Source organism: Anolis sagrei, chromosome 12, assembly GCF_037176765.1.
Source record: "Anolis sagrei isolate rAnoSag1 chromosome 12, rAnoSag1.mat, whole genome shotgun sequence".
Taxonomy (NCBI): Eukaryota; Metazoa; Chordata; class Lepidosauria; order Squamata; family Dactyloidae; genus Anolis; species Anolis sagrei.
In genome coordinates, this window is record NC_090032.1 from 8254079 (window position 1) to 8267874 (window position 13796).

The 13796-nt window shown below is 41.1% G+C and overlaps 1 protein-coding gene across 1 annotated transcript; it reads right to left on the reverse strand.

Annotated features, from left to right (window-relative positions):
- Positions 1-6462: 6462 nt before the first annotated feature.
- Positions 6463-8771, reverse strand: LOC132764599 (serum amyloid P-component-like). The gene is made up of 2 exons (XM_060758624.2): positions 8708-8771; positions 6463-7166 (listed from the first exon to the last, which is right to left on the reverse strand). The coding sequence occupies exons 1-2, from the start codon at positions 8769-8771 to the stop codon at positions 6535-6537; spliced, it is 696 nt and encodes a 231-aa protein (XP_060614607.2). The 3' UTR covers positions 6463-6534.
- Positions 8772-13796: the final 5025 nt, after the last annotated feature.

A 13796-nucleotide genomic window follows, 5' to 3' on the forward strand; every position in this document is an offset into this window, starting at 1 on the left:
TTTTTGTTATTTAGGGGCCACATCCTACTCACATAAACAAATTACATTACACACGATCCTTAAGAGATCTGAATGAATAGGGGCCTTGATCCATGTGACGGCGCGAGTGGTGCAACCTGTGTGTAGAACTTTAAAGTGTAACGGTTTAAACTGTATAACATGCCCAAACTTGCCTAGTTTGTAAATGTATAGTTGGATTGATTGGTTATTTATAGCTGTCAATCACTGTTGTTTGCACCAGTTATATTGCTTCCTCAGCTCAATTGCTTGGCTCCATCTCTTCCTGGAGGAGGGCAGAGCTTTTCCTTTTCCATTCTACCATCAAACTTTCTATCAGATAGACATGAAAAAAGAGACTTGGCTCTAAAGCCCTTAATTAAGTTACCTCTCATCACCAATTCTAAGGTTTTTACCCTTGGGACTCGTACTTCATGCCCAGATCGCCCTAGACAACATTGAGGAGACCCAAGTGCCTTCAAACCGGTCCTTTGGCATCAAAAGGAAGACTCTGTGCCTTCAACATAGGCCATTGGACTGGGGGTTGTGTTTGTTCCGACTTTGAGAAGAGAGGGAACAGAAAAAGCTTCTCAGCTGCGAAATCTCCTTGGACCCAAGACAACCAGAGACTGTAATGTATATTTCCTTTACCCCTTTGAAACTTCCAGCACCTTGAATTGGGACCGGAAAATGAACGGCAGCCAGTGGAGCTCCTTAAACAGGAGGGTTGACCGCTCCCTGTAAGAAGCACCGGTTACCCTTCCTTCTCGGAGCCCCGGTGGTACAGTGGGTTAAACCCCTGTGCCAGCAGGACTGAAGGTTCGAATCCAGGGAGAGAGTGGATGAGCTCCCTCTATCAGCTCCAGCTCCTCATGCAGGCACATGAGAGAAGTCTCCCATAAGGATGGTAGTCCACACTCTGGTCATATCCTGTATAGACTACTGCAACGCGCTCTACATGGAATAGCCTTTGAAGACTGTCCGGGAGCTTCAAATGGTCCAACGAACGGCAGCGAGATTGCTAACAGGAATGGCACTCAGGGAGTGTACAACTCCTCTGTTGCTAGTTTGCTACCGGGTACAATTCAAAGTGCTGGCCTTAACCTATAAAGCCCTAAACGGTTCTGGCCCAACTTACATGTCTGAACGCATCTCCCCTTACGAACCATCTAGGACCTTAAGATTGTCTGGGGAGGCCCTGCTCTCGTTACCGCCTTCGTCACAAGCGCGTTTGGCGGAGACAAGACAGGGGCTTCTCAGTGGTGGCCCCGCGGCTGGAATGCCCTCCCTATAGATATTAGATTGGCCACCTCCCTTTTAGCATTCCGGAAAAAAGTCAAGACATGGATTTTTGAACAAGCATTTCCAAATGCAGAGTAATTGACACAGGAAAATGGAATGACTAGACAGTGAGACAGGCATTCCAAGTGGCCAGCTTCTGTTCAAAGGACATTTAGTATCATGCCAAGTTTTTAACTTGTGTTTGTGGCTTTTGTATACATTATAGCTATATTCTGTATTTGCTTCTGACACGATAAATAAATAGTATCCTTCCTGACAAACAAGTCCAAAATCCATCAAATGCAACAATTTATTGACTAAGAAAATATTCACAATTGTCAGTGTGATCAAAAATTGATACGTTACCCCATTGTTAAGCTTTTATTACTTTGTGTATAACAATCAACAACATATGAGCACAACCTTTTTATTTGAAGTACATTGCGATGTATTCTCAGGCAGATGAATTTTGTCAGAATCAGAACTCATTTGGCAAAAAAAAAAGATTGACATGCCAGATACGACTCATTAAAAACCTATATAATTATTTAAAGGGCAATGTTGATTTTGCTTAGAACAGAGCTAGGCAACCTATTGGCTTTTGCAATGATTTGAACTACTGCTCCATTGACCCCAAATATTGGCCATTGAGTGGAGCGGAGAGACACTGAAGTCCTAAACAGTTTGGAGACAATTGGAACCTATCTCAGGACCCTTCCAGACAGGCCCTAAATCCCAGGATCTGAACCCAGCTCAGATTGGGATATAGAGCCTGTCTGGAAAGTCCCTTAGACTGAGATCGGAGATGAGAAATATGTGGCTCTACTAATGTTGCTAGACCCCAACTCCCATCATCCATCAACAACATGCAGTTCTGTATGTGAACACTGCCTGAACAATAACACTACATAACACGATTTTTGTTCCTGGGTTATAAATGTCATTTCCGTATTGATTCTATCATAAAAACATGGAAAAAGTGGATTAAACTGTTTTTGAGGGACATCCTTCAGCACATTTTGCTATAGTTTTTCAACGAATCTCTCCTCAAGTTTCAACCAATTCAACCTAGGTTGCTGTGAGTTTACCAAGCTGTTTGTCCATGCTCCAGAAGCATTCTCTCCTGAGGTTTTGCCTGCATCGATGACAGGCATCCTAAGAGGTTGTTAGGAAACTAGGAAAATTGGGTTTATATATCTGTGGAATAATGTCCAGGGTGGGAGAAAGAACTCTTGTTGTGATCGGAGGTGACCCCCTCCCCTCCCAGGACTCTGTAAAAGATAGTTCAAAATCAGGGGATTCATAGTTTTGTCAAGGACAGCAGGCTGGTATGATCCCATAATCCCTACCTCTCCCATGTGGGAACCTAAGGCTTCTTCCATGGCCCCACATGGCAAACTCCTGTTTTATGAATGGACTCCGGCTACTCAGTGCTCCTAGGGCCTTCTATACACCCCCATGAACTCTTATGGATTTTCCATGAACTTTCATGAACTTTATAGGAACTTTCATAAATTCTGGCAAAACTTTATGAACTTTGATGGACTGTCCTGCATGATTTCCCCCTCTCCCTATGAATTCCTTGTATGTTCCTTTGTCCCATTTCCCATTCTCTGTATGTATGTATGTTAGTATTTTAAAAATTGAAAGAGAAAGCCACCTTTTCATGAAACCAGCACCTAATGGCTCCTGGAAGTTCCCCAATTTTCTGGGCCAGTAAACCCCCCCAAAAAAGGACTCAACCAAACCCCATTTGCATGGACAATAAATAAGTGTATTGTCGAAGGCTTTCATGGCTGGAATCACTCAGTTCTTGTGGGTTTTTTCGGGCTATATGGCCATGTTCTAGAGGCATTTCTCCTGACATTTCGCCTGCATCTATGGCAAGCATCCTCAGGAGAAATGCCTCTAGAACATGGCCATATAGCCCGAAAAAACCCACAAGAACTGAATAAATAAATGGCTCTTCTCAGACCAGACCTCAGAGGGCTGAGCCAGGCCATCTGGAATGATAAGGTCTATGGACTTTAGAATCACTCAACACAAAGGGCAATTCTTTATCTGCGAGGAACCAGGGATTTCACCCCAGCCTCATCCACTGTGTCATATTCTGACCGGCCAAAACGACCATTAACTTCATCAGTAAACTCCGTATCCCAGGACAGTAAAACAAAGGACCTAGCCTCCCGGGGCTAGACGAAGATGCTGTTTCAAAAGATTAAAACAATAACTTTGGTCTGGCTTGAGGGCCTAAGCTATCGCTGGATTGTTGGGCAAACATTAGTCATTGTAATCCTGTCATCTTTCCATTCCTTTCATTGTTTCCCACCCGGCCCACCTCCTGCCTCATTGGCTGAGCAGCCAAAGCGGGGCTAGCGCTCTGATTGGATAGAGTGCAGCCTAGCTGACCGTGCCTCCCAGCTAGTTGATGACTCCAGACTTTATTTGGGAAAAATTAGGGAAAAATTCTTTTGGGTGCTTGCTGTCTCGCCAGGGTCCCGGATCCTCCTTTTTGGGTCTGGTCGGCCTCTGCTCTGTCGGGGCCTCCCAAATTCATGCTCGACCTCATTATCTTTTGGAGCTAGGTGTGAATGTTCCAATTGCCCACGTTTATTAGCATTGAATGTCCTAGAAGTTTCAAGGTCTGGCTTCTTTTTAAATCATAGCAGTATTTTAATCATAACCGTAAATAAATAACTACACTCAAAAACAGGGGAACTCCAGACAAGAAACAATCAGTGCCAGCTAATGACCTTGCAGCTTCAAAGCCTGGCTGTGCTCTGTCTGAGGGAATCCTTTGTTGGGAGGTGTTAGCTGTCTGGAATTCCTCTATTTTCTGAGAGTTGTTCCTTATTTGGCCATATACATGTGTGCGTGTCAACTTATCTCTCTCCTGAGGAATCTGTATAAGGACCAAGTAGCAACAGTAAGAACTGACCATGGAACAACAGACTGGTTCAAGATGGGGAAAGGAGTACGGCAGGGTTGTATCCTCTCCCCCAACCTATTCAACTTGAATGCAGAACACATCATGCGATGTGCGGGGCTTGAGGAATGCAAAAATTATTCTAAAATTACAACAGCACAACAACAAAGAGGAAACAAACAAGGACATCTAATCACCTCTCAACAAAAGTTTGCTCTAGGCACTGCCAGGCCATTATATGCTAATCAAGGTGGTCAGTTGAGATATTCACACCTAGCTCCAGCAGACAAGAGTCCTTTGTCCCACCCTGGTCTTTCCACAGATATATAAACCCTTTTTCCTAGTTCCAGCAGACCTCACTACCTCTGAGGATGCTTGCCATAGATGCAGGCGAAACGTCAGGAGAGAATGCCTCCTGACGTTGGCCATATAGCCCGAAAAAATGTACAACAACCTATTTGTTTGTTGAAGACCTACGCAATAGTAAAGGACTTTGTTAAATCTTTTAAGCTTCTAAAGACTCTGTGTAGGAAAATCCTTAGGGCCTCTCACTCGAGGCACCCCGGCTTCCTGCTGGGCACAAAGAGCATGTCCTGTTCGAAAGCCAACTGCTATAGGCCCAGCGGGTGACAGCACAGTGTGTGTGTGTATACTAACTAACTTTATTTGGTCATATACATATATATAATATGGCCATATAGCCCGGAAAACGTACAACAACCCAGTGATTCCAGCCATGAAAGCCTTTGACAATACATGCAAACAAAGTTTCTGGAGTATAACAACAACTTTCAAAGTAAATACTACACAATTAAACAGGAAATAACACTTTCAAACCAGGAACATATTTTTTTTCAATTTTTTTAAAAATAGGGTAATGTATGTATTAGGCTTGGGCGATCAAGAAAAAAATTGGTTCTAATCTCTTTCGTTTCTAGGGTGCACTAGCGTTTCTAAATTCTGAGGACTTCTGAAATTTAAGATTTCAAAATTTCGAAATTTCTGAAATTTCGTAAATTATGAATCGATTCGTTAATGGCGGACGCAATTGCGCAATATGCTAAAAAAACCTCCAAATGGGACAGGGGGAACTTCTGAAGCTTCCCTCTCCCTCTGTTGTTGACTGTTGGTGTGATAAAACTAACAACAACTATATTATATTATATTATTATAATATTATTATATTATATTGTTGTATATTATATTATAATATTATTATATTATATTATTGTATATTATATTATATTATTATATTATATATATATATAATATATATATTATATTATATTATATTATATTATTATAATATTATTATATTATAATATATATTATATTATATTATACAATTATAATATAATATAATAATATAGTAATAAAATATATAATAATATAATATATACAATACTATAATATAATAGTATTATAATAATATAATATAATATAATATATATATTATATTAGTATAATATTATTATATTATATTGTTGTATATTATATTATAATATTATTATATATTATTGTATATTATATATATATATATATTATATTATATTATATTATATTATATTATATTATTATAATATTATAATATATTATATTATATATAATATTATATTATACAATTATAATATAATATAATAATATAGTAATAAAATATAATATAATATATATATTATATTAGTATAATATTATTATATTATATTGTTGTATATTATATTATAATATTATTATATATTATTGTATATTATATATATATATATATTATATTATTATTATTATAATATTATAATATATTATATTATATATAATATTATATTATACAATTATAATATAATATAATAATATAGTAATAAAATATATAATAATATAATATAATATATACAATACTATAATATAATAGTATTATAATAATATAATATAATATATATATTATATTATTATAATATTATTATATATTATATTATATTATATTATAGTATTGTATATTAGAGTGAGGCAAGAAGAAGCATGAGGAAAGAGGAGGGAAGCAGCAGAGCAAAGGGACCAGAAGTGGGGTAAATGCGAGATTGTAAAACTTGCACCAGACATATGAAAATAATTACAAAATAATTACGAAATAATTACGAAAATTGGAAAATTTGTTTCGATTCTTAATTACGCCTCACACTATTCCTGCATGGTTCGATATTGGATCGTAAGCTACTTTAAATACGAATTAATAACGAATTACGAAATTAACGAACTGGATCACCCAAGCCTAGTATGTATGGTGTAACAACGTTCGGAAGGCCACATGTTCTCATCCCTGATTGAAACTATTGACTTGCAGTCTACCCAGCTCTGCAGACGGAAGACAGAGATGGCTTAAGGATGATATAATCTCTGATGACATAATTCAGTGCCTTCCAGTCAATCACAGGGCTGGGAGGAACAGAATTGCCCCATACCAGGCACATTTCATTCTCTGACAGCACCCGATCCCACATATATACATCTCTTATCTCCCCGACAAAGGATTGGTTAATATCAAACCCACTGCCAAAGGCATCCTGGTCCTGCCCAAGGACAATAGATGCCTCCGGACTTATCCGGTGCCCTTTCATCATGCCGTTCCGTGGAAGAGGTTGCCCATCCAACCAGAATTCGACCAGCCCGGTGCTGGACTCCCAACTCATACATATATGCTCCCATGAAGGCTTCGCGGTCATGTGTTCGGGGAAGATGAAGAGCACGTCGGACGTTCCAACATAAAGGCTGTATTCGTTGGGTTTGGATTTGAAGATGACGATTTCGTTGTCGTTTGTCTTGGTGGCGTAAGAGAAGAGGGTGTGGGCACGGGTCATGTCTGTGTAAGACCACAGGCAGATTGTGAAGCCGGTCAATGGCTGCGCAAGGCTGGGCTTCAACAGCACATGGCTAGTGTTGGACGACTCCGGGAAGATGAACACCTTCTTGTCAAGATCTGGAGATGTGGCGGGGAGAAGGAGGAAAAGAGCAAAGAGAAAGTCTTTCTATTGATGAATAATAATAATAATAATAATAATAATAATAATAATCACTTTATTTATATTCCACCCTATCTCTGGGCTGTGTTAGTAGCCAGCTGCATTAAATCACTACAGACCGTGAGGTCATGAGTTCGAATCCAGCCCGGGTCAGAGTGAGCTCCTGACCATTAATAGTCTAGCTTGCTGTCGACCAATGCAGCCCGAAAGATAGTTGCACTATGGACTCAAACCATGATGGATCTGGACCAAACTTGGCACGAATACTCAGTATGCCCAAATGTGAACACTAATGGGGTTTGGGGAAAATAGACCTTGACATTTGGGAGTTGTGGTTGCTGGGATTTATAGTTCACCTACAATCAAAGAGCCACTTGAACCTCACCAACAATAGAATTGGACCAAACTTCTCATACAGAACCACCATGCCTTGAAGGGACTTGCTGGCTCGAGCCTCCCTCCAGCCTCACATGCTCTCCCTCACCTGAACATGCGCACCATATTGCCATTGGAGTTTGGAGAAAATAGACCTTGGCATTTGGAAGTTTTAGTTTCTAGGATTTATTGTTCGCCTACAATCAAAGAGCATTCTGAACTCCATCAATGATGGAATTGAACCAAATTTGGCACACAGGACTCGCACGACCAACAGAAAATACTGGAAAGGTTTGGTGGGCATTGACCTTGAGTTTTGGAGTTGTAGTTCACCTACATCCCAAGAGCACCATGGACTCTAAAACAATGATGGATGTGGACCAAACTTGGCATGAAAATCAATTTGTCCAAATGTGAATTTTGGTGGAGTTTGGGGAAAATAGACTTGACATTGGGGAGTTGTAGTTGCTGGGATGTATAGTTCCAAAGAACATTCTGAACCCCACCAAGGTTAGAATTGGGCCAAACTTCCCACACATAACCCCCATGACCAACAGAAAAAATTTTTTGATGGTCTTTGGCGACCCCTCTGACACCCCCTCATGACCCTTCCAGGGGTCCCGACCCCCAGGTTGAGAAACACTGGTGTAAGTTATTATTATTATTGGAGCCCCCGGTGGTATAGTGGGTTAAAGCACTGAGCTGCTGAGCTTGTTAACGGAAAGGTCACAGATTCGAATTCAGGGAGCGGTGTGAGCTTCCGCTGTCAGCCCCAGCTCCTGCTAACCTAGCAGTTCGAAAACATGCAAATGTGAGTAGACCAATAGATACCGCTCTGCCGGGAAGGTAATGGCGCTCCATGAGGTCATGCCAGCCACATGACTTTGGAGGTGTCCACGAACAACGCCGGCTCTTCGGCTTAGAAATGGAGATAACCACCACACCCTAGAGTCGGACACAACTGGACTTCATGTCAGGGGAAAACCTTTACATTATTATTATTATTATTATTATTATTATTATTATTATTATTGGTAACAAAAGACACATGAACTACAAATCCCCTTTAAAGGTCTATGCCCATTACACCCCATGTTCTTTAACAGCTCAACATGATGCTCACCTTCTTGGGCAAGTGACTGCAAAAGGTTGACCAGAAGGAAGAGGAAGATGTGAAGAGTCTTCATGATGATGGAGGGTTATAAGACTCGTACGGAGGACTCTCGGATCTCTTTGGCTGCAAACTTCCTTCCTGGATGTACCCAATCTCCCAATATGAGTGAATGCACCCCTTTTTTCATATTTATACTCACAAGGTGAGGGATGAGCAAGGATTTTAGCCAGTACTTATGACACACTGCCAGGAAAATCATCCTTGAAATGGATAGAGAATTCCTTCCTGCTTCTAATCCTGGTATCAGCTACCAGTTGATTTCTTAACTGCCTGAAAGCCTGAAAGGGATCCTTCTCAATCCGTGGACTGAAAGAGACTGAACCTGGATTAATTTTGACTGCACAAAGAAGGCAAAGATAAAGAGCCATTGTCTGGAAAACCCAATCTGTGCTTCTCAAAGCTCACCGAAAATGAGGATAATCTGAAGGGCAATTTTCTGTCCCAAGGGGAAAGACGTTCCAAGATTTTAACGGCAACACGACACTATTCACCCGAGAGTAACCCCTACTGAACACAAGAAGATTTACACACTAAGTAGATAAGTGAAGGAGTCTTGTTGTCAAGGCTGTTGTCTCAGATGTGATGGAGGATAGCTTCCTAGGGAAACAACTTTTTTGGACTAAGAAAGAGTCCATTTGCCATAAACGTTAAGTTTTAAATTGTGACCGCGCAAGTGGTGCCACCTGATTTTGCCTTTTTACCCTGTAAATGTATAGTTGGATTGATTGGTTATTTATAGCTGTCAATCAATGTTGTTTGCACCAGTTAAATTGCTCCTCCTGCTCAATTGTTTGACCCCATCTCTTCCTAGAGAGCAGGACAGTGTTTCCTTTTCCATTCCACCATCAAAATTTCTATCAGATGGACGTGAGAGAGAGACTTGGCTCTGAAGCCCTTGATTAAGTTACCTCTCAGCACCAATTCTGAGGTTCTTACCCTTGAGACTTATGCTTCATGTTTAGATCAACCTGGACGACGTTGAGAAGTCTCAAGCACCTTCAAACCAGTTCTTTGGCACCAGCGGAAGGCTTTGTGCCTTCAAAATATAGGCCATTGGAATTGGGGTTGTGATTATTCCAATATTCACAGCGAAAGAGGGACCTGGAAAAGTTTCTCAGTTGCAAAACTCCTTGGACCCAAGACAACTAGAGACTGTCATGTATATTTTCCTTTACCCCTTTGAAACTTCCAGCCTATTGCCTTAAAGGGATAACTCTTTGTGAACAATAAAACCTATTTTGAGTTATCTACAGTGTTTTGGTCCTTGGGAGTTCCAGTTTTCCTAAAGGAGGGCAAGAAGCAATCCCCTGAGGGAAAGATGTCATGTCCATGCCTCTTTCACTAAGAGTTATAGCCCCCAGGCATGACGGCACACAAATAGCTGTAGTATTTTGTAAATTGTGTGTATTATTACAACACTAGTATCATTTATTATGAAACAGGAAATGTAACATTGGTGGACAGGAAAAGAGATTTAAAGATAGGGTTAAAGCCAACCTTAAAAATTGTGGATAGACACAGAGAACTGGGAAGCCCTGGCCCTTGAGTGTTCTAACTAGAGGTCAGCTGTGACCAGCAGTGCTGCAGAATTCGAAGAGGCATGCATGGAGGGTGAAAGGGGAAGGCACATCAAGCCAACCCTGACCGGGACTGCCTTCCATCTGGAAACCGATGTCTTCACTGTGGGAGAATATGCAGATCAAGAATAGTACCCCCGTGACTAACTCAACCTACTGGAGGGGTTTGAGTAGACTGACTTACCATTGTGGGAGTTGTAGTTTACCCTGCAGCCAGAGAGCATACAGAACCCCACCGATGAAGCATCTAGAGCAAACTTGCACAACATAACAAACTTTAAGTACTGATGGAGTTTCTTGGGGTTAACCTGGTATGATGGGAGTTGTAGTTCACCCACAATCTTATGCAATTTGTGCAATTAAAAATGACTTTTTCAATAACCCAGGCAACACTGGGTACCCAACATAGTATACACACACACTCACACACATATACATACATACACACATTATTAGTCTAATGTTACATTATTATTAGTGTTATTATTATTATTATTATTATTATTATTATTATTATTAATGCTGTGAACCTCTTTGAATTTGGGTCTAGAGATAAAAGTAGCCAATCATCATCATCATCATCATCATCGACCATGGTATCCTTCTGGAAAGACTCGCTGGGATGGGACTCAGGGGCACAATTTTACTGTGGCTCCGTTCTTTCTCCGGCTAAGCAGTGTAATTTCTCCAGTGGTGTAGGGCGCAGACACCCCGTGATAATGCGGCATGTCTCATTAAGAGCCACCTCCACTGTTTTAGTGTGGTGAGATGTGTTCCACACTGGGCATGCATATTCAGCAGCAGAGTAGCATAGCACAAGGGCAGATGTCTTCACTGTATCTGGTTGTGATCCCCAGGTTGTGCCAGTCAGCTTTTGTATGATATTGTTTCTAGCACCCACTTTTTGCTTGATGTTCAGGCAGTGCTTCTTGTAGGTAAGAGCACGGTCCAGAGTGACTCTCAGGTATTTGGGTGTGCTGCAATGCTCCAGTGGGATTCCTTCCCAGGTAATCCTCAGAGCTCGGGATGCTTGTCTGTTCTTAAGGTGAAAAGCACATGTCTGTGTTTTAGATGGGTTGGGGATCAGCTGGTTTTCCCTGTAATAGGCAGAAAGAGCACCTAGAGCTTCAGAGAGCTTCTGTTCAACCATCTTAAAGCTCCCTGCTTGAGCGGTGATGGCACGATCATCAGCATAGATGAAACTCTCTGCCCCTTCTGGCAGTGGCTGGTCATTTGTGTAGATGTTGAACATGGATGGAGCAAGCACGCTCCCCTGAGGCAGGCCGTTCTTCTGTTTCCGCCGTCTGCTTCTCTGGCCCTGGAACTCAACAAAAAAGCTCCTGTTTTGTAGCAGGTTTCCTATGAGGCGGGTGAGGTGGTCATCCTTTGTGATATTATACATGAAATTTTGATGATGTTGCTTGTTGTTTATGTTTTGGTTTTATTTTTGTTGTAGTATATTGTCTGGGCTTGGCCCCATGTAAGCTGCTCTGAGTCTCCATTGGGGAGATGGTTTATCATCATCATCATCATCATCATCATCATCATCATCACCACCATCATCATCATCAGGGCATTAAAGATCATAATGCAACATTAGACTAATAATTTATCTCCTTGCAAGTCCATTACATATTAAAGGGCGAAAAAATATTTATTCTGACAACTCCAACATTGATTGGAAACATATAAAGATATCTGACAACCTGTTTGGTATTAAATACCGTCTATATAACATCTTCTAAAGCCTTTGACTATTCTAAAGCCTTTGACTGTGTGGATCATAATAAATTGTGGCAAGTTCTTGGTGGGATGGGCATCCCAAGCCACCTTGTCTCCCTCCTGAGGAATCTGTACAAGGACCAAGGAGCAACAGTCAGAACTGACCACGGAACAACAGACAGGTTCAGGATTGGGAAAGGCGTCCGGCAAGGCTGCATCCTCTCACCCAACCTTTTTAACTTGTATGCAGAACACATCATGCGAGGATGTGCGGGGCTGGATGAATGCAAAGCTGGGGTGAAAATTGCTGGAAGAAACATTAACAACCTCAGATATGCAGATGACACCACTCTGATGGCCGAAAGCGAGGAGGAGCTGAGGAGCCTTCTAATCAAGGTGAAAGAAGAAAGCGCAAAAGCCGGGTTGCAGCTAAACGTCAAAAAAACCAAGATTATGGCAACAAGAATGATTGACAACTGGAAAATAGAGGGAGAAACCGTGGAGGCCGTGACAGACTTTGTATTTCTAGGTGCAAAGATTACTGCAGACGCGGACTGTGGCCAGGAAATCAGAAGATGCTTCCTTCTTGGGAGGAGAGCAATGTCCAGTCTCGATAAAATAGTAAAGAGTAGAGAAATCAGACTGGCAACAAAGATCCATTGCCTAGTCAAAGCCATGGTATTCCCTGTAGTCACCTACGGAGGTGAGAGCTGGACCTTAGGGAAGGCTGAGCGAAGGAAGATCGATGCTTTTGAGCTGTGGTGTTGGAGGAAAGTGCTGAGAGTGCCTTGGACTGCGAGAAGATCCAACCAGTCCATCCTCCAGGAAATAAAGCCCGACTGCTCACTGGAGGGAAAGATACTAGAGGCAAAGTTGAAGTACTTTGGCCACATCATGAGGAGACAGGAAAGCCTAGAGAAGACAATGATGCTGGGGAAAGTGGAAGGTAAAAGGAAGAGGGGCCGACCAAGGGCAAGATGGATGGATGGCATCCTTAAAGTGACTGGACTGACCTTGAGGGAGCTGAGGGTGGTAACGGCCGACAGGGAGCTCTGGCGTAGGCTGGTCCATGAGGTCACGAAGAGTCGGAGACGACTGAACGAATGAACAACAACAACATATAACATCTTAAATCACTCCAGATATCTTATAGGGAAAATAGATCACTGTTGCTAAGACAGCATTTTTTAAATGCGGATGATCGAGGGAGTAATCTATATGTTTAGCCATAAATCCATTCTGTTCTATTTACATATCATTCTGCAATAATGCATATTTATTTTTTCAGGCCCGGCATTGCCACTAAAGGCACTTAGAAGGTGTCTTCTTTCCTCAAATTACATATTTACACTTGCTGCGTACTTGCTTATTATTCTGTGCACATTTCTGCCTAGGCATCTTTTTTCTAACCTACCATTTTCTATACAACTTGGGCATTTTGGGCTCTCGGTTTCTCCAATGCATGCTTTTGTGTCGGTGTTTTAAGGCAAAGAAGAAGGTGGCAAAAAAAATTAAAAATAGAATAAAAAATAAAAATATAAACAAGCCCACTGGAAGATACCTTCAGTTTATTTATTTATCGTGTCATCAGCAACCATTGTATTACAATTCTAACAGAGCAAAACAAACACACAGATTAAAAAGAAAAAGGAAAAAAAAGGAAAAAAAAACACACACACAGATTTTGCAAATTTGGTATTTAGTTAAATATCCTTTGACTGGTATCTGGCCACTTGGAG